The sequence below is a fragment of the Cryptotermes secundus genome, unplaced genomic scaffold, assembly GCF_002891405.2.
Source record: "Cryptotermes secundus unplaced genomic scaffold, Csec_1.0 scaffold724, whole genome shotgun sequence".
Lineage (NCBI taxonomy): Eukaryota > Metazoa > Arthropoda > Insecta > Blattodea > Kalotermitidae > Cryptotermes > Cryptotermes secundus.
The window spans coordinates 268,969-293,797 of record NW_019727403.1 but is presented as its reverse complement, the minus strand read 5'-3'; the positions used below and the strand labels follow the sequence as shown (position 1 = coordinate 293,797).

Below are 24,829 nucleotides of genomic sequence, written 5' to 3'. Positions count from 1 at the left end.
GTCATTTAAATTCCGCTGCCGTGTCTCTCCGGCGGTAATATATTCAGCCGACCATTTAAATTTTGCTCGAAAATGATTTATTCATCATTGTTCTTAAATTATATGAGATAGCAACATGAAACTTTCACTAAAATAATCTTAAAAGGTTGTTTTATAACCTTACCTTATAATATGAGCGCCCGGTATCTCGGCAATGGAAGCAGGTGGTTTAGAATTTGAGCAGAGTATGGTACGCATTGAAGCATTCTCCTATACACAACGCTGTCTCACATTCACCACACCAATACTGCGTATCTCTCATTTGGCTCTTTTTTCCGTAAACAAAACATCTTCTGTGCGGTCTTTGTCTTCTTCTCAAAGGGGGAATACGAGGAAATGTCTTTCCGTGAGTTGTATAGCTTGCCAGATCAGCTGCAGTAAATTCAACCTTTATGTTATCATAACAAGTGGTTGGTGCTATGCGTTTTACATTCCATCCATTTTGGCTGCAGCAGATGTCAGAGGGGTGACCACAGAATTCATGGAGTTATTCTAAGAACTGGCTGGTATGTAGTGCACGAAAGCAGAGCTTAGCTGGTTCAAAAAAAAATATTTATGGTCATCCCTCGAAACGACCACCAAGGTCAGTAGGATAAAATGGAGTCGACTGGAGCGATAATACATGAATGAATGAGTTCTTTCCCCCCCCCACACACACACACACACACCCATCATCACAGGGGGTGACCACAGTGTTCGTGACGTTATTCTAAGAACTGGCTGCTATGTACTGTGTGAAATCAATGGATCTTGCAAAAATAAACTTCTGGACATCCCTCTTCTAAGAATTCTAATTGAGTGTGTTAGTGTGGCCAGCTCAGGGCAATATGATATTATAAACACAGCACATATCACGTCTCTGCTGTTTATAACTTCATAGGAAAGAAAACACGCCATTCATAACAGTTTGAATGAGGAAACCTCTTCCAAGAGCAACAGGATTTTGCTGCAAGACAGGCATATGTAACGATGACTTAAGGCAGCTAAAGTCATGTTTCATTATATACTGTTCTTCTGAAAACAGGCCAGCGAAAAATCTAACAATCTACAGCAAAACCATCAATTATTATGGGCGTTATAACATAGGTGTGCAGCTGGACGATACATAGACGTCAAACTCCCGCAGACGATTTAAATACCTTGACAAAACATACACGTCAAACCACGCTGAACGGTTAATTGCCATCGTAATATTCCTCTTGAGGTCAAGCAGGGTATGCAGATTGTTTTTATAGACAATTCCTTTGAGACACCCCAAAAAGGAAAAAATTTGCGGGTGACAAATCGGGTGATAACGGGGGCCACAATCCTTTTGAAATGAGATGGTCACTGAAAAACTCGCGCAAGAACTGCATCATGGTTTGATAAGATGTGTGACATGGCTTGCTGCAACCAGCACTCCGTTCATCAAATTCAAGAAGTGCAATAAACTGTGTAATGATGTCTTGGTACGCTGGACTGTTCACTGTTGCTTCAAAGAAAATTTGGCCCACTATTCGAAGATGTGATACAACACACCACACTCCAATTTTCTGACAGTGCAAGGGCTTTTCATGTAACATATGGATTTTCAGATGACCGAATCCTATTGTTTTGAGTGTTCACGTAGCCGCTAAGGTGAAACCATGCTTTGTCAGTGAAGAAAACCCGGCAAAATAATGTTTCACAATGAAAACTCATTGTTCTTGGGAAGGACAACTCTATCACGCAATAAACAAAGCTGTACTGCAGACGTCGCATGACCTATACATGACAGATGGCGTTTTTTACTTGTTGTTAGTACTCCTACAGTACCATCTAGCGGTAGGATATAATTATATTAACTGCAATACTAACAACTTTCAGTTTGATGTGCGCAACTTTTTGATCTCTGTGTATTAGTTCTGAGAACATAAACTAGTCCTCTTACAGCTATATTCATAAAAGGAATGATAATTATACAATTCAGTAATTTAACCAACATGTACAATTCATCAACTACATACTAATTATTATTATTAATTATTAAGCTCATTTCTTAAAAATATATATACCAATACCAACTGAAAGTCTTTTATACAATATACCATATAAACAGCATTATGAAGAGTTTAGTTCATCTTGTATTTAAAATACTCATCCAATATATAAAACGAATGGGAATACAAGAAATTTTTCAAGGCAGTCACAAAATTTCTATCACATTTGTTATATATTCCATTCTGAGGTCCTGTACAGATCATGGTCTTCTAGTCAACACCAACCCACTATGTAGGAGTAGTCTCAATCGTGTGTAGCAATTTTTCTATTCGAAATTAAGTACTAAAGGACTAGAATGGCATAAGCCCAGAAGAGAAAATATGGATTTCTATTTTTCAATTTACAGCCATTCATACTGTTGTACCATATGTAATGGTTACACAATCTGAGTACTGGCAAATGTATTAGTTCTTAGACAAACAGAGAGACAAAACCACATCTCTTGCTAACTGTATTATCATATCTTGATTGATGAACATTGTGTTGTAGATGTGTGAGTTTCAACACATGGTGTGGAGGACAGAAAGTATTTATTACCATACATAATGATACAGTTTGAAGCAAATATAGGGTACAGTTCTCTCCAAAGTTTGCTACTCTAATTTTCCTCACATTACAAAGAATAGACAACAGATATGAGAGAAACCAAAAACAATTGTAAAGAAATGTGAATATAAAAAGTTGAGTACATAACAAGTGATTTCAAAACTTCATGTATGGATAAATGGATTCATCCTTAATAATGCAGTATACAGATTCTTACAACATAAAGGACCCACAAACATACATATCCAGGTGAAGGAAGTCAGCATTCTTATACAGATGATAGTTTATGGATAAACAAAGCATGAGACTGATCATACTTTGGTTCGATATATGATTACCTGTTAGGATTTCCCTCTATTGGCAACTTATCCACTTCATCAATTCCTCTCGCTGTCTCATAATTGGGGTCATGATGCAGTCGCCAACCTTCCAGAGCTGCTGCCCGCCACTCTTGCCCGGTATGCATACATAACATCTGAGCTTCCTCTAACTGTCCACAGCGAATCTGTACAAATACTTCCTTTACCAGACGAGACTCATCCTCCTACAGCAAACACAGATGTATAACAGTCATATCAGGCTTTGTAAATAATAAGAATAGTAGCTTGTTGTGCCCTGATGGGGGCAGTGACTGTACTCACCCCCTATCGGACGTCCGTGGATATCACTTAACCTATGCTGTGGAAAACATGCTTCACTAGGAGGGTCACAAAAACTTGAGTTCTCCAAACAACAACAAAAATGGAATATATAATAAAATTAANACTTATACACCTCTACCGTCTAAAAACACATTAAACCACCAAAATAATGTAACCCAAAAGTTCTACTAAGCCATCAGTGACCCGACCACAGACAAGTACTCACCCGCGCTAAACATGAAGCACAGGAAGAACAATGGCGCCATCCCAAGGTCTTCCGCAGGCACACTTTGCTCTACTCGTTCGTTTCTGGCAACTGCTAGAAACAGAGTGCCTGAAACGGCCTGTTTTCTCAATTCCAAGATTCAGCTTTTTCCCAAGTTACGAAAGCTGCGCGTGCAAAATCCTGAGGTCGGCATCTTGCCGGACATGCCTTGTCGCGCTAAGCGAAACCTGACCGGGTCTTTCCACTGATGCTTGAACAGTCTTTTCTAAAAACAATTCGATCGACTGCCAAGGAATGCGAAGAGTCAGCCGCGGTTCTGTCTCCTTGCCTTCCGGCCAGCCGTCTAACATTTCAACCTAAGCACACAATCTTACAAAAATTATACTTAATGACTAATGAAATGGGCTCAACAACCTACTTTGCGGTAATACACTTCCGGTTTTGGGCACCAAAATTTATGAATGCCATGATGGCCATGATACACGTTACGGTTGCAATCCCAGCCCCACAAACATTACCAGTTGATCATTCGTAAAATGCAAACATAAATAACGAAGTATAGAGTGGCTCTCGTCAAACAGATATATTGCACTTTATAAATGGAGGCTGTGGTGTATATTTNGCCAAAGCGATTGGTCACCCCTGAGTCCATAGCTGGGACTGTGCGTGCAGCCGAACGAATCGCTGTCTGGGACGCATATGGTCGTTGGTCAGTGCCTTCCTCGTGTTCCGGGACGTTCCCTGTTTCAGGTAATCCGCTCAGGCGGGGCTCAGCGTCCGTTTCCTCGGGGTCACTCACTTCAACTTCTCTTTCTGTCGGGGTCCCATCGGACGCCAGTGTGTCTTCCCCTCGCCTACTCCGTAACCAGTACCTAGCCCCCGTTTCCCTTCCGGTGTCGGGTGACTTGTCGGTGGCTCTCTGAACCTCCTGATGTCTACTTGGTTCCCAGGTGGGGTCCTGACTTCGATCCTCGGTCCTCTCGCCTGTCAAAGTGGTTGGCGTAAAGTCGAAGCTACCATCATCCTCCACGTGATCATGGGAGGCAAGTGGAGTTATTCCCTCATCGTTCGCCTCATCCTGACCTTCGTCTCTTTCCTGAACCCTTACTGGGATATCCCTTGTCCCACTTGGCGCGGGGACAGTTTTCACGCAACATTTCTTCATTTTGTTAACATTTACCACCAGCTCCTTCTTTTGGGATACTCGCACAAGATAATTCAAATCGGACAATCTACGTACCACCTCGTATGGGCCCCTCCACCTAAGCCTAAATTTTGGACAACCACGTTTGACCTTGCTCATCTGACGAAGATAAACCATTTCACCGGGTTGGAAAATAACTAATTTGGTTCCCTTATCATATCATTCCTTCTGTCTCTCTCTGCCCATCTTATTATTTTCCCTTACAACACGGTACGCCTCCTCGAGGCGGTCAGCCAAAGTGTCAATGTGGTCCTGAATCAAACTACGGTTATCTTTCGGTTCCCCCTTTAAAAATTTTCCAGTAGTGAGGTCATCCTCCATGGGAAGGCGCATCTGACGTCCATGTAGCAAGTAAAACGGGACTGTATCAAGTAATGGAATGAGCAATGGCCCTATGGACCATCAGGGCGTAGTTCACGAACTCATCCCAGTCATTCCCATACTTATTTACATAGTGGCTCATAGTTTGGTTGAGTCCCAGATGAAATTTCTCAACCTTGCCTTGCATCTGCGGATTGAACGCAGTGGAGTTAATTCTTTTAACCTGCAGCAGCTTCACATCTCCTGGAAAAGTTCCGACATGAAGTTGGATCCTTTATCCAATGATAGAGCCTGAGGACAACCCAACCGTGAAAATATCTCCGTAACAAGAGCCCGCGCAACTGTCGGGGCGTCTTGCCGGGGTATGGGGATAGCTTCCGGATAACGGCTAAAGTGGTCTATGAAAGTAAGAAGGTACCGATTTCCCTTCTTTGTTTCTGGATAAGGGCCACATATATCTATGGAGGTCATTTCGATTGGGGAGGTCGTCTCAGGTAACTCTCCCAAGGGTGCAGTGGGGTGTCGCCCTACCTTAAACTTGGCACACTATTCGCACTGCCTCACGTACGTTTCCACATCCCGGTCCATATTGGGCCAAAAGTAATTAAGTTTAATTAAGTCTCGGGTCCGTTTCACCCCGATGCCCTGCAAACACCTTATCACGATGCATTTCGATAATGGGCTGTATCAAATTATGAGGTACAACCAACTTTCCGTTTTCCAAATTTGGTCCCGCATACAGAAGCCCATCGTCACTCATAAAGAATTTTGACCCCGTATCTGTACTAATTTCATCCATTATTTCCTTACAATACGGATCCTGTTGCTGTCCCGTGTAAACAGTCTTACGAGTGAGGGTTTCGCCTGACTCAGCACTTTGACATCTCCGGCTTGTGGCTCCTGTAGCAACGGAAGCAATATGGCGCGATAGGCAGTCCGCAATTACATGCTTCTTGCCTGCTTTGTGTTCAATTTCAAAGTCATATTCAGATAATTTGAGAACCCATCTAGTCAATCGGGCACAATGATGGTTCTTCACCGTGATCAGCCACTTAAGGGCGGCATGATCGGTAACAATTTTGAATTTTCTCCCATATAGAAAACACCTATGTATTTGTGTACCAAATACAACAGCTAGTAACTCCTTCTGAGTCGTACTGTAATTTCTTTCCGCAGCATTGAGCATACGGCTAGCAAAGCTGATAGGCCGTTCCTTCCCATTCTGCAGCTGACTCAAAATGGCAGAAATAGCATAATCAGAAGCATCTGTACTAAGAATAAATTGCTGATCAAACCGAGGGTGCGCCAACACCGATTCGGATGTCAGGGCGGCCTTGAGATCATCGAAGGCCAGTTGCTGGGAATCTGTCCAAACAAACTTCTCGTCTTTTCTCGTTAGTTGAGTTAAGGGCCGACTCATGGCTGCGTAATTTCTTATAAAAGCCCTATAATATCCGGATAGGCCTAAAAATGAGCGGACATCTTTCACCGTTCTTGGCCGTGGGAATTCTCTGATGGCTGTAACTTTACTCGGGTCTGGCGCAACGCCGTTGCTATTAACAACATGACCGAGATATACCACCTCCGGAACTGCGAAAGTGCATTTGGCGACGCTTAATTTGAAATTCGCCTCTCGCACGCGTTCAAACACCAACTTCATTCGTCTCATGTGATCTTCAATCGTTTCACTGAACAGCAACAAGTCATCCAAATATACAAGTACCTCTACGTCACGCAACCCCACCAACATGGCATCCATGACGCGTTGAAATGTCGAAGGGGCGCCTGAAAGACCAAAGGCCATTTTCTCGTACCTAAAACTACCGAATGGGGTGACGAATCTGGTCTTATCCTTATCCTCCTCCCGTATAGGAATACTCCAATACGCGTTTTCGATGTCCAATAAAGTGAAATATCTACTCCCCGCCATAAGTGAGAGGTTGCTCTTGATATCAGGTATGGGGTACACTGGTGTACTCGTCACTGAATTTAACCCTCGAAAATCGGTACAAAATCTATATTTTGGAATTCCATCCGGTGATTTCTTGGGGACTAAAATCACTGGCGCCGCCCATGGCGAAGCGCAGGGAGTAATAACCCCTTTAGCCAACATCTTATCTAGCTGGCGTCTCATCTCTTCCCTTAATGCATAGGGTATACAATATGGGTTCTTCTTAATCGGCAGGGCGTCCCCTGTCCGAATCTCGTGATAGCCCTTCGTCATAGTGGGTAGCACCCCTGTGCTGTCATTACAAAATAAATCTAAATATTCTTCAAGCACTGGTAACAAGACTTGTTTATCTTTTTCGGACAAGTGATCTAACTTCTGCTCTAGTTTCTCCCTTACTTCCCTGAGTTCCTGAGCATCTCTTGTGCTAACGGAACTAACCCGGAAGTTCGCCGTTCCCTTCCTCCCCGGGTAGCGAAAATCAACTCCTGCTTGCTCGGTTGGAATCTCCCCCAGCGGCTCGGCCTGTCCCAAGCGTATATTCTTCCCCAACTCCAAATATTGACCACGGGTATTCAACACCTTTAATACGCAGTACCTAGGCCCGTTATCCTCTCGTACGGTCATGACCCTATCGAGCCTCTCACTCTTTCCACTGGTACCAGATTTCCTGTCATTTCCGCCTAGGCTTCGCATTTCCTCCAATTCTCCTGCAGTAAAAATCCGGCTCGCTACTCTAGCCACGTACGCACCCGGCGTACCTAATCCCAAGGGCTCAATTAATGTCTCCCGGGGCAACTCCACCCCTTTACTCCTCTCTATTTTCCCTATTACCAGTCCCTCAGACAACGGGGGGATGACGATTGGCTCCTGAGCCACCACGTTCCAACAATCTATACAGGATCCTCCTGGGCTCAACCCTGGGGTAGGTACTTCAATCAGTCCACCCGAAGGCGTCAACCTTGGGCTGGCCAAGCCCGCTGGTGACACCCTCTGTGTCGTCCGGCATTGGCGGTGGACTGGCGCACACCGCTCGACCTCCTGCCCTGATAACTGATGGCGTGTCCGTCCTAGGACTAGCGTGTCGGTTCATAAATCGATACACGCCAACATCCGTCTGAGGACATCAGCCCCTAGAACACCACTATATTCCGTATCTAGGGGGGCTATCAAAAACTCGTGGGTAAACATCTTTTTCCCCACCCTAAATGTTATCAACTGCGCTCCTACTATTTTCAATTTAGCTCCCGTGATCCCTCTTGCGGCTGTCCGTGTAGCACGAATATCTGACGTATTAATTCCCGGCTTCATCACGCTCAGGCTGGCTCCTGAATCTACTAACACCTGGTGGAAACTTCCTTCTATTTCTATTTCTAGCAACAACTCTGGGCCAGTAATTCCTACGTGCGACCGACCTACCGTCGTGCACTCTATTGCTGGTTCGACGCTGGGGATCTGGACGTCGAACCCTGACCGTTTGGGTGCTGGGCAGCTCGAGAAAATTTTCGGCAGTCTCTACGCTTATGCCCAAACTCATTACAATGGCAGCACTGGATGCCTGATGAGCGAGTGTCCTCAGGTGGGCCCCAAGGCCGCGCTGGTCCCCGAAAGCTTTGCCTGCCTGCTCCGACCCTTCCTCTACATCCTTGAGTGAGCATAAGGTCGCGGGAGGGTGGGCCCCTCCGCCTAGAGCTCTGATCTCGCCACGACCTCCGACCTGACGTCATGGAGGGGGTTTCTTGTCAGCAATCCCTAGCATAATGCCCTCTTTTCCCGCAACGGAAACATTCAACGTCGCTCCTAGCGGTAAATACCTTCTTGACTCCTTCGGTTAGCTGTTTGTGTTTCTCCACGTTTTCTACTGTGACCGCTAACCTCACCGCCTGCTCCATCGTGCTGGGCATCTGAAATTGTACTTGTTGCCCCACTATGCCCCTAAGACCGTGAACATAGGCTGCCAACAATCTACGTTCCGCCTCCTCATTAATTATACGCTGGGTCCCTTCGTCGTTAACCTTCCTGATGGTTCTTTGACACATCTTCCTACAACGGTCACTGAACTCCTCCGCGCTTTCGTTCTTCCCCTGAACCGCGTCCTGTAGTCTAGTATAGTAATACTGGTCAGGGAGCTTGTCACTGAACCTCTCAATCAGTGCCTGCCTCAGAACTTCGTAGGAACATCCATCTCGACCTAGCTCTTCCCTTCCATTCAAGAACTGCAGGGCCAACCCTTGCAATTTAGCCTTAACAATGAAAGCTTTATCGTGGCTAGTCCATCCACTCACCTTGGCCAATGTCTCTATCTGCGTTAAAAACTCGTATACAGATCTCCCCTTACTTTCCCCTGTCCATTCCTTTATCCCGGCTACAAGTGAAACGTCCTTGCTCTGCCCTCTGTGGGCCTCCCCAATTCTGAGGGTTTCCAATTGAACCCATAGTTCCTCCATCTGTGCTTGGAGAACCTCCATTTCCCCCACACGAGCCATGCTTCACGCCAAAAGGCCTCCGTGTATCTACTGTAAGCTAAACTATGTTCGTAGGTCTCCCACAATTTCCTTTCAAAAGCAATTCTCACTCAAGTTCGACCACTCACTGCTTAAATTTATAAACATATGCATCTTCCCTTAAAAATAATTTTAATACAAATTTAAAAATAAAATGGGTCACAGCGCCACGGCAAACATATTTGATCCCTACAAATCCGTATGTCTAGTTACGGCAACACATAAATCAAAACACTGTCACTTAAACTTGTGGGTGGTTAAAAGTTATCCACGTCTCCTAAAATCTCTTAACCATCTCCGGTGCGTAAGCCCGGTAATTCGAGCAGAATAACAACATCGCGCCGCCTGCCACCAATTTGTTGTGCCCTGATAGGGGGCAGTGACTGAACTCACCCCCTATTGGACGTCCGTGGATATCACTTAACCTATGCTGTGGAAAACATGCTTCACTAGGAGGGTCACAAAAACTCGAGTTCTCCAAACAACAACAAAAATGGAATATATAATCAAATTAAAACACTTATACACCTCTAAATTCAAACAAACACATTAACCCACCAAAATAATTGAAACCAGAAGTTCTAATAAGTCATCGGCGACCCGACCACGGGCAAGTACTCACTCGCGCTAAACATGATGCACATGAAGAACACTGGCGCCATCCCAAGGTTTTCCACAGGCACACTTTGCTCTACTCGTTCGTTTCTGGCAACTGCTAGAAACAGAGTGCCTGAAACGGCCTGTTTTCTCAATTCCAAGATTCAGCTTTTTCCCAAGTTACGAAAGCTGCGCGTGCGAAATCCCTGAGGTCGGCATCTTGCCAGACATGCCTTGTTGCGCTAAGCGAAACCTGACCGGGTCTTTCCACTGATGCTTGAACAGTCTTTTCTAAAAACAATTCGATCGACTGCCAAGGAATGCGAAGAGTCAGCCGCGGTTCTGTCTCCTTGCCTTCCGGCCAGCCGTCTAACATTTCAACCTAAGCACACAATCTTACAAAAATTATACTTAATAACTAATGAAATGGGCTCAACAAGCTTACATTACACAACTCAACTTCATGAATACATATATCCAGCTTATGACATGGAGTCATCTGTGGTCCAAGCGACCTCAGGGGACTGTACCTGTAGATCCAACATTCTTACTTGTATCTGTTGTACGAATGTCACTTTTGAGAACTCTGTATCCTTTCCATAACCCCCTCCCCCCACAAAAACTAACAGTTTTTGTTGTGTTGACGGTGACATGATTCCTATATATATATATAGGAATTATGTCAACACAACAAATACTCAGTTTTATTTTCAATCTTATACTGATCAGCTGAATGGAAAGCCTAGGACAACAGTTCTCCACTATCCATCCATTTATTCCAAAATTGAGCATACAGTGATTGCCACAGTGTTATTAAAATATGGAGGTGCATCACCTAGCTAGGAGATCATATCAGGATGTCCTTCAAACTGTAGAAAATATACATTGCTGTTAACTGATCAAGCATTCCTTGTTTTCTAAACAACACCCTTCATCTCCTACTCCACATCTCTTAACCAGCCCCACATCAGTACCTTTAGACATTCTTAACACCCAATTATTAGCCCCCCCAGGTAGCAGGGTCTGAGGCACAGTTTTCCAATGCAATATCATATACAGTGACCATTACCTATCAACTCCTCCAGCACTGCAGTCACTTGATTCTTATATATCTACACCATTGACTGTGTAACTGGATGACATACTGAAATACTCTGACATTACAATCAAATTACCAAGAGACATTCTTTGTTATATAGAAACCCTGCCTTTAGTTTTGTTTAGTTTCTTGGGGTGGGGTCAGTGCACTTGGTACGTCGGCCAATAACTGGCCTATTGTACCAGCCCCATAAGACAGATGATGAATGTGGAGTAGTCAATGGAATGACGTGGCAGGGGGAACCAAAGTACTCGGAGAAAACCTGCCCCAGTGCCACTTTGTTCATCACAAATCCCACATGACCTGACCTAGGCTCGAACCTGGGCAACTGCAGTGGGCAGCCAACAACTAACTGCCTGAGCTATAGTATAGCCCACCAGAAACCCTGTTCCTCAACATCACTGTATACGCCAGCTGTGCTGTACTGCAGTTTCTGCCAATCAAGTTTACAGTTGTTGCATGAAACTGACATCCATTCTTTGAATTTAAAGAGACAATATTCACATAACATTGGCATAATTTCCTTTTTCTGTTGTTTCCACCATTAGAAATTTGCTTCAGGAGACACTGTATTTTCTTGCTGCTTCAGAGATGTTTGGTTTGTTTCGAATGAATATCACCACAATCTTGAAGTACAAATCATAACTGTGAAGCCTGATATTTTTTGACACATTATTCTCTTTTGCAGCAGTGCCTCTTTTCTTGACAAGTTCTGCCATTTTTATGATGAGGAACAGTTGCATTAACAAAGAATCTTGTAATATAAACTAGCAAATTATCTCCTGTTTCCAAATTAGGTGATATTTGGGCAATCTTATGACTTTCAACCTTGACACATTCATCTGCCTTTCTTGATTCTTCACTTACGACTCTCATGGAATAGCACAAGTTCTTAAATAAGACAATAAAATCTTAAAAAGGACCACAAACATCTAATACGTATATATATACAGTCATAAATTTGCATTCCAAAAAATATATATAAACGGTAAAGCTATCCCTGTAACAAGACCCGTTTGCCCCAAGCATCATAAAACTACAATCATGAATTTGAGTACTCAGGTGACAACCTCAGCATCTGCGAGCTGAATTTCTAGAAAATGTGGGAGCCTCAACGTCTCACAACACTATGGGCCTCCACAGGCTGTTACAGAGATAGCTTTACCTTTACCTTTATACATGATGATGACATCACAATTGCACAACACAGACGAAATACGGCACTTCTAAAGACAGTGTACAGCAATGGAAGAGTGCAAAAGCATAATTATTAATTTTACCTGGATTTACAGGAGAGATCAAAAACCCATGTAGAATGGGTGAAGGCACATAGCCAAAGATGGCACAGAAGTAAAGTACTATGGGTTGGGAGTAAAAGGAAGATCGAGGAGGGTATTTTGAGGCCAGTGTGTGTAGCAAATTGCATAACATATAATCAGAAGAGGAAGAACTGAAGAAGTAAAGACATTATTCTTCCTCAATATCTACCACTGGGAATGGGATTTGTCTTCATATCTGAGGCCATATTTGAGTTGAGCTAACACAGTAATTTTTGCAACAGGATAAACAAAAATAAATATTCTGTAAAACTGACACGCCCATACATTCGACAATCCAACATAAGGCATTAATAATTGTAAAGCAGAGTACAAACAAACCATATCAATGTCATGAAGAGGCTTGCCTTCTCTCAATGGTGCATCTGGATCAAGCGTGGATACTATGGGCCGGCTACTCCCATAAGGTATATTTGTTGACTGATTCTGAAAGAAAATAAGAAAACATTAATAACAGCAATTATGTTGACAACGTTTGTAGGAGATTAGCAAGTAAATGTAAACTTCTAACATATTTCAATGACTGTGCCTATTGCCATGTCTGCCTCATAATGAGAGCTTTCAGTAGGAGAGGAATGGTACTGACAAACCCCATGTCTTAAGATCAATATTCAGTAACGATGCATTTTTCGGTCTATTTTTTGTGCCAAAATAAAGCAAAGAAGGTAATATTGTTTTCCATTTCTGACATGCTGTAACAGTGATATGAAACAATGTCACCAAACAAAGTAATTCTTTTCTTTCTGAGATGTTCATACCGAAAAATGAGTTGTACTGCATGGCCAAAAAATTAAGTGTGTGGAACTGGGTTTCTCTTTAAAGGTGCCTCATGCACATATGAATAAAAATGTTTGTCTTATTCAGTTTCCTGCTAATAAAGTAGGTTCAGCCAGACCTGTCACAATCTGATCTAACTGATGATTAAAGACTCATTCCCTACTAAAGAAAATTCATATTTATGAAGAGTGATAACACAATCATTTAAAATAACTTATTTTCAACATACATGCTTGTATTAGGAACATGGTTCTCTCTTGTACTATTCAGCATGACAATTCCTGAGGCATGCAGCAATAGTGCCGAAGGAAAGTGAGGCATGGCTGCACAATATGCAAAATGTTGAGAATAATACCTGTAACTGATGAAGTGTATTTTCCCACGCAATGGTTTTGTCTGTGAAATGTTTAAGGCGTGCTTCTTCTCGTGACTGATCAGAAGCATTCTGCTCCAACCAATCAATTACTAGCTGACACTGCAATAAAAGATCTCATTATAAGTCAGTCTCGCAAGTGTACAAACACCTTGGGGGGGGGGATGCACTTATACAGAAATTAATCAGTTACCTATATTATGATAATCATTTCTGGTAGTTTCAGTCTTAATGCCAGATTCTTAAAAATAGGATGCACATTCCATCTTTTAGGATACTTGAACAAATTTTGAACTTTATAACTCTTCTAAATATTTGGAACATCAATAACAAAATCACACTCAATACAAAATTCAGGGCACAGTAACCTCAGAAGCATGCTTCCCTTTCCTAACACAGTCCTTCCTCTGAAGCAAACAGCTCAGTCAGCTAGTCTAGAAATTTCATCTTGTTTAATCTGAAGGTTCAATACTGTGTTCACAAGAGTCTGGTACGCTACACAATCCTGAGCCAGCTGAATTCAATCTACTTCCTAGTTTCTAAGATCCATTTTAATACTATCCTCCTATATATTACTGAAGATTAATTTGTAGCATCAGAAGAAACCACGGCCCTTTCTGTTTCCCATCAACTTATGAAATCTTACAACCAACTTGATATCGAAGACAGTGTATTTTTGGCACCAAGCTTTGTGACAAGTTTGTATCATATGAAGTTGTATTTGCAGCATATTAAAAAGGAATAGAACAAATGAATTTCTGCTTTAAGAAAACCTGAGATATAACACAACACAATATCTCCTTAACACTTTGCAGACTGGCAAGTAACCCTGGGGACCAGCATTTTTAAATCTACTACCCTAACTTGTGCACTGTTCACTTTAAAAATTAATATAAAATCTCCTAATTAATTTTATGAACTAAAACTTTTGGAGAACACTTACCAATGCTTCTAGAAGTGCTTGAGAGTGTGATATTTCTGGAAACATTCCCCTTTGTCAAGTGGCATTACACAGAACTTGCAATATAGACAATCATACTCCTTTTTTTGTGAACTGTGCAAACACAGCACTGCCTAGAAGGATACTTCCCCTTGGAATGTTCACTCTTCACAATTTTCACTAGGGTATGTTTCCGCATATCACCTGAGAGTCGCCCAGGGGTGTCCACATGAGGCCTGCGTGGGGTGGGAGTTATGGGCCCGGTTGCACCAAGTCTGCGTCTGACTCTGGTTCTGCCGTCACCATCTGGTCTGCAGCCCAGGCCTTTGCCACATTCATCAGAAATGCTTTGTATTTCAATTTCGAATCAGGGTTTAGATTTTTGTGAACCAAAAATGAATTGAAAATGGCACAATTTATAAGCCACAAGGCAACTTTCTTTGTTCACTTTATTATTTTCCTATGAAGAGAATCATAGGCCAAGTACTGATCGGCTCTATCAACTCCCTTCATGAACATATTATACTCAGAAATACAAATAAGCTTCTTTACTTGTCCATGTCTCCTTTGAATATCAACCATGCTTGAATTGTAAATTGTGGAAATCACATTCACAACACAAGTATCCCTATCTCAAAAAACAATTCTGCTACTTCAGACACTTGCGTTGGGTGCGATGGAATTTGTTTCACCCCCGGATTTCCAGTAAACTGTCCCAAAGTAGGCGTTTTGTCTACTTTTCCCCGTGTGGCTGTCCCCGCAATTTTATTACCTGCACTTTCGTTGGAGCTACTTTCACTTTTACTGTCTGTGGCCACAATTGTTTGTTGTCCCCTTGTCACTGCCACTGTCTAAATCACTATCACTACACCGGCGGAGAACAAGTCAGATATTTCTTGTTCTCTGGGAGATCGTTTGGTTTTCAACCGCTTCTGTCCTTGACTCATTGCACTACTAACTTTCTTCCTGGTACATAAGAGCTTGAAGGGTCAAAGATCATTTTCCTTTGAAGGGTGAACCCAAACAGCAAGATCAAGTTACTGCCTACTAAGCAAACATTCCGGAATAATATTACGCAGTAGTCATTTCATTTGGGTGGCGCCAGTGCAAGGTATAGTGTGTTTCAACATAACGTGTCCCAAAATCATAATAATATGCCACTGGTCCGTCACATTTAAAAGCGCTGGGCATAAAAATATGCCACCGGTCCACAAAGTGTTAAGGTGACTACAGACTTACAAATTCAACTGGACTTTTGCTTGGTCTGTTTAAAATAATCCAGAAAAATAAAACCAGACCTCTCAGATCATCTCAAGACGTTAACAGTTGGTCCTTCAGTATACACCTACAACAGAACCTAGCAACTGGAGGAATTGGGCATGCATTTCAATTGACTAGAGGAATGGAGTTTGAATCTCAATATTCCTTAATAAGGAACAAACTTACCTCCCTTGTCATATTATCTTCCTTATATAACCGCTGCACTATTTCCTTTTCACTCTGTTGTCTCAGTGGTATATCCATTGCCTCTTCATTCAGCTGCTCTTGTGCTGATAATAACTGACTGTTAATACGGTCCTGGTAGAGGCAGTACACTAAGCGCCAAGTATTTCGTTCATTTTCCAGCCATTCCTCACGCTGCCAACACAGTTCATTAACATACTGGATACTAATGAGTCATCATCTCTCCAAACACTAATTAAGTGACTAATTTGCATCTTATTAATTACTAATTGAAACAAGCCAAGCTCTTCTCGAAAACCTCCAAGTTCTTCAGCTAGCCAAAAAATTCACAATCTCCTATGGTTCTTGAAGGTTCATTACCACGAACGCAACAGCCGGCCACTGCACCCATACTGGGACAGATGAGTCACGTCTGCATCCTCATGACTTATTCTTTTAAGATACATTTTAATATCATATTATCCCATCGAAGCCTAGATCCTTTAAGTGGGCTTCAAATTTACCAGTAAAAATTTTTTATGCATTACTGATCTCATGCATCTTACATGTTACTGCCTTCTCATCCACCTTCACTATTCACCCCTACAATATTTAGTGAAGAGCATACATGTGTAAAGGACTTGTTAGCTACATTTATATTATCATTTTGCTGTGAAGTTTAGTACAGAAGTTGAAGGGTGTGCTTCTTTAAAAAATAACAAAAGGATAATTGAAAATATTCACTAATACCAGAGTCCAGGACAGAACCATAGCATAATGGTAAGTGGCAATCTTTTGAAAATGTGGCAAAGTTTACTATTAATGGTTTTTTAAAGGCTGTCAGTGTCCTGCTCACCAAACATAAGAGTATCCATTTGTTTAAGCAGTTCTCATACAATCATTAAAGCATGCTCCTATGATTTAACAATCTCTATAAAAATGCTTCACTTAGTGATACATTCTTCTTCAAGCATTGCTAAATGTAAGCTTCCCAAAGAGTTGCAGAAAGGACACATATGAACACCATCTACTCTATATAATTTGTATGTATGCCTGTATTACATGCTCTGAGATCTACACGTCCAAACAAATACTTTCTTCTCAATGTTTCCAGTATACTGTCACATGTCACAATAAATGAAGATGGGGTTGAGATTGGTAATTGGATTTATTCATCACTAGCTACCAGATTTTTTCTGAGAAGTAGTGGGTCTGGAACGGGGTGCACTCAGCCTCATGATGATAATTGAGGAGCTATTTTAAGGAAATAGCAGCTGCAGTCTACAAAACCGAAATCAACGGCCATGGGGATTCATTGCGCTGACCACATGACACCCTCTATCTGCAAAAGTCGGCACTAAACTTCACTGACAAGCAGTGGTTGCTCGTCTGGTATAGTTCGCTTGCGGACTAATTTCATAGAGTTTTTTTTACACGTCGTAACTACAATTAATTATAACACTGTTCCTAATTTTCACACTACAAAGCACTCCACACTAACCTCCTCAGTGTATCTCCACTAGTCTTTACAGATTTATAACACAGGACCTATAAAGTCTCCTTAAATCACACACCCTCAATGCCACGGTACTATAGCACACATAGTCTTTTTTTTTAATGCTAGTGGGGTGGGACTAAGTTCCTTGTACTGCGGCCACTTCTGGCTTATTGTACCAGCCCCCAGACGATAGGTGAGGTTGATTGTGGAGCAATTGGTGGAATGAATATTGGCATGGGAAACCGAAGTACTCGGAGAAAACCTGCCACAGCGCCACTCTGTCCACCACAAATCCCACTTGACCAGACCCAGGATCGAACCAGGGCCGCAGTGGTGGGAAGCCAGCAACTAACCACTTGGGCTATGGCACGGCCTCTAGCACACATAAAGTCTTTAAATCACATATTAAAAATATTCACAGGTTGACTTCTCATACTTTTCTCTACTCCTCAAACTTACTATTTGCTTGCTTGTTCACATACTACTGCCATTAATACTACTCATAACTGCCCTGAACTCTCCTGGACTCCTACATATATATATAGCCACTGAATGGACATGCAACACAGGAAACATATCATGTGATTGCCATTCAGCCAGTCTATTGGTGGGTCGGTCCAATCTACAGAAAACACTGCTTCCTCTATTGTTGCATGTTGGACTGTGTTTACAGAGCCTTTGCCTGACAATGCACTGATCAAATCCATTACAATACTTAACATTTTCACTACTATGCTTATAAAATTAGACAGAGAAAAATGAAGTATGGTATAATATCTTTTTCTTCTCCCATCTGACATAGAAACCATCATGAAAATCATGAAGATGCTTTTAGAGTGAATAATGGAAAGCAGCAAACCAATTAGGCATGACTGAATAAAGAAGACCATCACCACTTCTAGAATCTGACCTCAGAGGTTATGAAAAATGGTCTTTATATATTTTGGTCATCTGGGTTACATGACACCATATAATAGAGTAGGTGGTTACCAACAATTCAGAGGAACATACTTCTTCTGTCTTCAAGGTGTAAGCTGCCAGCTACTATTGAAATCCACTGCACTACAAATACAGATTATCAACACAGAAACATACAAAAATGGTAATATATCTGCCCATGGAAATGTATTTCAAAAGAAGGATCTATATACATTTCAGTTGTATAATAGAATCTATATAAATTTCAATGGTATAATACATGCAATAAAGTTATTCAGCACAATAAATATAAAACTTCAAGCATATCCATTATCCAGTAAGCACCATATATTAAATGATGACCTCCTAGTTTTTTCTTCACCAGTCACGGTAGCCAAGCAGCATAAGGCATGCACTGTCGACGCTCGCTCTGAAGCCGGGACTGTGGGTTCAAATCCCACTCAGGGCATGGATGTTTAGTGTCTGTGTGTATATGTGCATTTTTCTGTGTTTTGTGTACAGGTAGAGGCCTTGCAATGAGCTGATCACCACCCAAGGAGTCCTACTGAATGTCTAAGATCTAGTAAAATGAAGTGAAACAAAGAGTTTCATGAAGGTAGGCCAAGGCCCAAATTGGGGCTGAAGTGCCAAAGAAAAAAAAAAAGTATTTTCTTCAAACACAAGAGCATGAGTACTGAGAGTGTTCCTGACCTCAAGCTTCCAGTGTGAGAGGTGTTTCTCTTCCATTTTTCAGTACAATAAATAAAAAAAGTTAATTATTTATTCTAATTACTTAAGATTTGAAAACGTGGCACAGTTCAGATATTTGGGAACAACGATAACAAATCAAAATCTGATTGAGGAGGAAATTAAGAGGAGACTGAACTCGGGTAATGCTTGCTACCATTCAGTCCAGAACCTTTTGTCTTCTCATCTGTTGTCCAAAAACATAAAAATTAGAATATACAAACTATCATTTTGCCTGTGTTTCTGTATGGATGTGAAAATGGTCTCTGACATTAAGGGAGGAATATAGACTGAGGGTGTTGAGGAGAATATTTGGACCGAAGAGAGATGAAGTGACAGGAGGTTGGAGAAAACTGCATAATGAGGAGCTTCATAACTTGTACTCTTCTCCAAGTATAATTAGAATGATCAAGTCAAGGAGGATGAGATGGACTGGGCATGTAGCATGAATAGATGAGAAAAGGGATGCACATAGGATATTGGTGGAAAAGTCAGAAGGAAAAAGACCACTGGGAAGACCACGGTGTAGGTGGGTGGAGAATATTAAAATGGATCTTAAGAGAGATAGGATGGGATGGATTGGATTGATCTGGCTCAGTATAGGGACCAGTGGAGGGCTCTTGTGAACATGGTAAAGAACCTTTGGGTTCCATAAAATGCTGGTAAATTCTTGAGTAGTTGCAGATTTGGCTTCTCCTCGAGAAGGGCTCAGCTCCATAAGTAAGTAATTACTTAAGAAAATTAATAATTTTGTTGTTTGCAACTTTGTTTCCATTCATAGGTACGATGTATAGTTACAATCGTTCAATTGTTCAAGAGACAATATTTCACTTCTGAATAGTTGGGGAAAATGTACATACATTAAACACAAAGTAACAATACTTATCACAGGACTTACATGTGATAATGGTACAACCTTCTGGGAAATCTTCTTCTCCATGTCTCTCAGCAAATCCAGTCTGTCGGAACATGTTTGGATGAAATCAACTACTATATCAAACACCTGCTGCTCAGTTCCATGGGATTGCAGTGACTCCAGAAATTCAACATACAGTTTGTCTACAGCTTCATAATGAAACATCAAATAATTTAAAATCAAAATCAGAAACATAGCACAAAAAGAACAAAACACATTATTAAATACATCACTCTTGAAATCCTTTTGCCCAAATGCCTAAACGATTATAATTTGTCAACAATAAATAATCACTCTTTACATCGTTAGCCTATAATTAAAATATAACACACACTATCAAAAAAGAAAAATAATCAAATTAGATAAAATATGTAAATCAAAATGCAAGCCAACCTTATGAGTTTATCGAGAGAATTTTAAGAGTATTACAGTAAATCAAGAGTCCTACATATGACCACGTCAATCACCGATCACATTAAGATACTATAAGCAACCATTTGTTATCTATTTCAATTGCTGAATAGAGGTTTTGCTATGCTTACTATTGTCCCTCTAAAACAGGCATGTCCAACTTCAAACAGGTTGTAATCGACTTTTTAGTGTCAAAACTGCCAGTGATCTACCACCCCCTCCTATTGTCATACCTCACTTTAAGCAAAAATATTGGTACAAATAACACAACACACAATGTTTGTTCTAAAAGCTGTGCCTCTGATGTCTGTAGATTCATCCAGTTGGAGGGAGAAAGCAACACAATTGGAAACATCTTTCAACAACTGTTCAATTATGTTTCCACACATCATTTCTATTCGCCACACAATGGTGTTTCTTGATAACTGAAGTTCTTGAATAGTAGCTATGATCTCTCTTATTTTTAAACCCTTTAAAAAGATTATCAGCTATTTCAAGAAAACACTCTTTTACATATTCCCCTTCAGTGAAAGGTTTGCATTTTTAACAATCAGATTGCTGACCTTGAAAGATGATTTGGTTGCATTTTAGAAAATGACCTTGATTTTGGCATTAACTGTTGTTGAGCAGCTAATTTCGATTTAAGTTCTTTGAGCTTAAGTTTATGAACTTCACTTTTGGGTGGAAAATCATCATCATACTTATTGCTATGGAGAGCATTATAATGGCATTCCAGATTACCCTTTTTTGGTAAGGATACTGAGGCGTTGCACTTTCCACTATATTGAGGTAACTGTTTTATCTGACTCACGCACACAGACGCCTTCGAAATTGATAAAATAACATGGGCAGCGCACTTACTGTCCCTTTGATTACAATGAGCTCATTCCCATACTCTGTATTTGTTTAATGCACAGCAAAGCGACAAATCTCCACTAACAGCTAATATAATAATACATCTCACTTTTTAGTTCAACTTACGGGGACTCACAGTTGACTGGAGGGAGGGAACAAAGAGAATCACATGTTCTGTCAAACACTCTTGCATCAGAACACACGCAGCTGATGACAAGTGATGAAATAAGAGGTCACGTGATAAGGATAACACAAGTGTAAAGCAATTTTCACGTAAACTACATAAGAACAGAAAAGTAGGAATGACTAATACATATTGTCCCTTCAAAATCTGAATATAACCATATTATATTACAAGTGAATTTACATGCTTTTCACATATAATTTCCTTATAGGCCTATGAGATTGACCAAAAAACATGCCGCGATCAACGCACTGCACATGCCTGCTATAAAAGAAACTCATCCAATATATAGAATGGACGATCTAGTAAAAATACTTTTAGTCTTTACGTCCATCTGATTTTCTTAATTCCAAAGGCAGTCTATTATACAATTTAATACCCATATTGATAACATTCTTCTTAAAAGTTGATATGTTACAATTTGGCACATGAAAATCATCTTTCCTTCTATTATTATATCCATATAACTCTGAATTTCTCGTAGAGTATAAATTATATTTCTGAAAATTGCACAACACCTCCCTATACAGAGAACTGTCTGGAAGTGGTGGAAAGGGGGAGGCAAATCCTAAGCTAGTAGTATAATGCACAAGATATTGACTATTACTACAATGTTAAAATCTGCCATGAGTTTGCTGATTGTCTCACAAAGTACTTGTGTTTGAGTGATCACTCAACTGAGACTTATGTAAGAAAGAATAATCCGAGGTGCAAATTTATCCATGGCCCAGGTGCTTCTTAACACTTTGCGGCCCAGCAATTTAAATATTTAAATCACCCTGGGGACCGGCATTTTTTAACCCACTACCCTAACTTGTGCACTGCTCATTTTAAAAATTAATATAAAATCTCCTAATTAATTTTATGAACTAAAATTTTTGGAGAACACTTACCAATGCTTCTAGAAGTGCTTGAGAGTGTGACATTTCTGGAAACATTCCCCTTTGTCAAGTGGCATTACACAGAACTTGCAATGTAGACAGTCATATTCCTTTTTTTTTGTGAACTGTGCAAACACAGCACTGCCTAGAAGGATACTTCCCCTTGGAATGTTCACTCTTCGCAATTTTCACTAGGGTATGTTTCCGCATATCACCTGAGAGTTTCCCAGGGGTGTCTACATGAGACCTGCGTGGGGTGGGAGTTATGGGCCTGGTCGCACTAAGTCTGTCTGACTCTGGTTCTGCCACCACCATCTGGTCTGTAGCCCAGGCCTTTGCCACATTCATCAGAAATGCTTTGTATTTCAATTTCGAATCAGGGTTTAGATTTTTGTAAACCAAAAATGAATTGAAAATGGCACAATTTATAAGCCACATGGCAACTTTCTTTGTCCACTTTATTATTTTCCTAGGAAGAGAATAATAGGCCAAGTACTGATCAGCTCTATCAACTCCCTTCATGAACATATTATACTCAGAAATACAAACAGGCTTCTTTACTTGTCCATGTCTCCTTTGAATATCAACCATGCTCAAATTGTAAATTGTGGAAATCATATTCACAACACGAGTATCCCTATCTCAAAAAACAGTTCTGCTACTTCAGACACTTGCGTTGGGTGCGATGGAATTTGTTTCACCCCTGGATTTCCAGTAAACTGTCCCAAAGTAGGCGTTTTGTCTACTTTTGCCCATGAGGCTGTCCCCGCAATTTTATTACCTGAACTTTCATCGGAGCTACTTTCACTTTTATTGTCTGTGGCCACAATTGTTTGTTGGCCCTGTAAGTGCCACTGTCAAATCATTATCACTACATCTCAGACGGAACATCAGAGAGCTCATGTCAGATACCTCGTCAGAGAACAAGTCAGATATTGTTTGGTTTTCAACCGCTTCTGTCCTTGACTCATTGCACAACTAACTTCCTGCCTGGTACCTAAGAGCTTGAAGGGTCAAAGATCATTTTCCTTTGGAGGGAGTATCCAAACAGCGAGATCAAGTTACTGCCTACTAAGCCAACATTCCGGAATAATATTATGCAGTAGTCATTTCATTTGGGTGGTGCCAGAGAAGGTATAGTGTGTTACAATCTAACGTGTCCTAAAGTCATAAAAATATGCCACCGGTCTGCCATGTTTAAAAGCGCTTGGCATAAAAATATGCCACTGGTCTGCCATGTTTAAAAGCGCTTGGCATAAAAATATGCCACTAGTCCGCAAAGTGTTAACTTGAAGCATTTTTCCCAGTGCTGTCTGTATTCACATCAAATCTCTCAACCTGTTATTAAATTCAGTTCCATACAGACTATTGAAAAGTTAGTTTCTTAATGTAAAATCTGATGATTTCAACAACAGCTAAAGTTAATAAAAACTTCTTCGGCTATCAGCCATGTCAGTTAGTTAAACATGACCAACACTTCAGGGACCAACACTGTCACCTTCATCAGAATCTGTCGCTGCTCCTTAAACTCTTCACAAACCCATCACTGATTTCTAACAAACCCTAGCCGAGAAATATTCCAAATCTGAGTCTGTTATAGTAGTCACAGAATATCCTCTATCAATGTAAATTAACATGTTTAAACATACAGTGAAGGGTGTATTTGTACTACTGAGATAAGTAGAACTATGTCAACCATATTACAATTCATAAAAAAATGTGACAAAACATAAGTTTTAAACAAAATTTTCAAATTTTGCATTAATCTGAGCAGGTAAATTTCTGAAGAAAGCAGTCTTTTGGGATTTGGCACCGTGTATATGTGGTGTTAACCGACATTTCGGAGGAACGTCGGTTAACACCACATATACACGGTGCCAAATCCCAAAAGACTGCTTTCTTCATAGTCACTGCCGTGAAAGCCTCAAATCTTACAGGTAAATTTCTCCTTATGTTTAATTAAAATGCTATGAAGACATTACAACGCAGTAGAGTCACAGAAGGCTTCATGAACTTTTAAGATCAGTAAGATGGATATGGGTGGTAAGCTTCACAGTTCAGATATTCAAGACATACACAGTCACATGCACGAGACTTTGCACATATGGCCATGCATAATGATGTGGAGTACACAATTTCTTGGTCCTTCAAGAAAGACTCCGTATACCTAAACCTAATTTCAATTGGAAAGGATGGTAACATATGAAATGGACATACTGTAAACAACCTAAAATATATCTTGCTTTCCTAACCCTTTGACGTTGTCATTTAAATTCCGCGGCCGCGGCTCCTGCGGTAATATATTCAGCCGGCCATTTAAATTTTGCTCGAAAATTATTTATTCATCATTGTTCTTAAATTCTATGAGATAGGAACATGAAACTTTCACTAAAATGATCTTAAAT

General features: G+C 40.9%; 1 protein-coding gene across 2 annotated transcripts in view; it reads right to left on the bottom strand.

The window, feature by feature from the left end:
* The window catches only part of LOC111864733 (nuclear pore complex protein Nup107), a 68,060-nt gene that overhangs the window by 39,882 nt on the left and 3,349 nt on the right, over window positions 1-24,829 (bottom strand). For both annotated transcript variants that reach the window (XM_023852218.2, XM_023852220.2), the window contains exons 3-7: window positions 20,076-20,242; window positions 16,018-16,209; window positions 13,614-13,733; window positions 12,803-12,907; window positions 2,943-3,148 (exon numbers count right to left, since the gene is read on the bottom strand). In XM_023852218.2, the coding sequence (XP_023707986.1) occupies window positions 2,943-3,148; window positions 12,803-12,907; window positions 13,614-13,733; window positions 16,018-16,209; window positions 20,076-20,242 (790 nt within the window). The remainder of the gene's footprint in view (window positions 1-2,942; window positions 3,149-12,802; window positions 12,908-13,613; window positions 13,734-16,017; window positions 16,210-20,075; window positions 20,243-24,829) is intronic.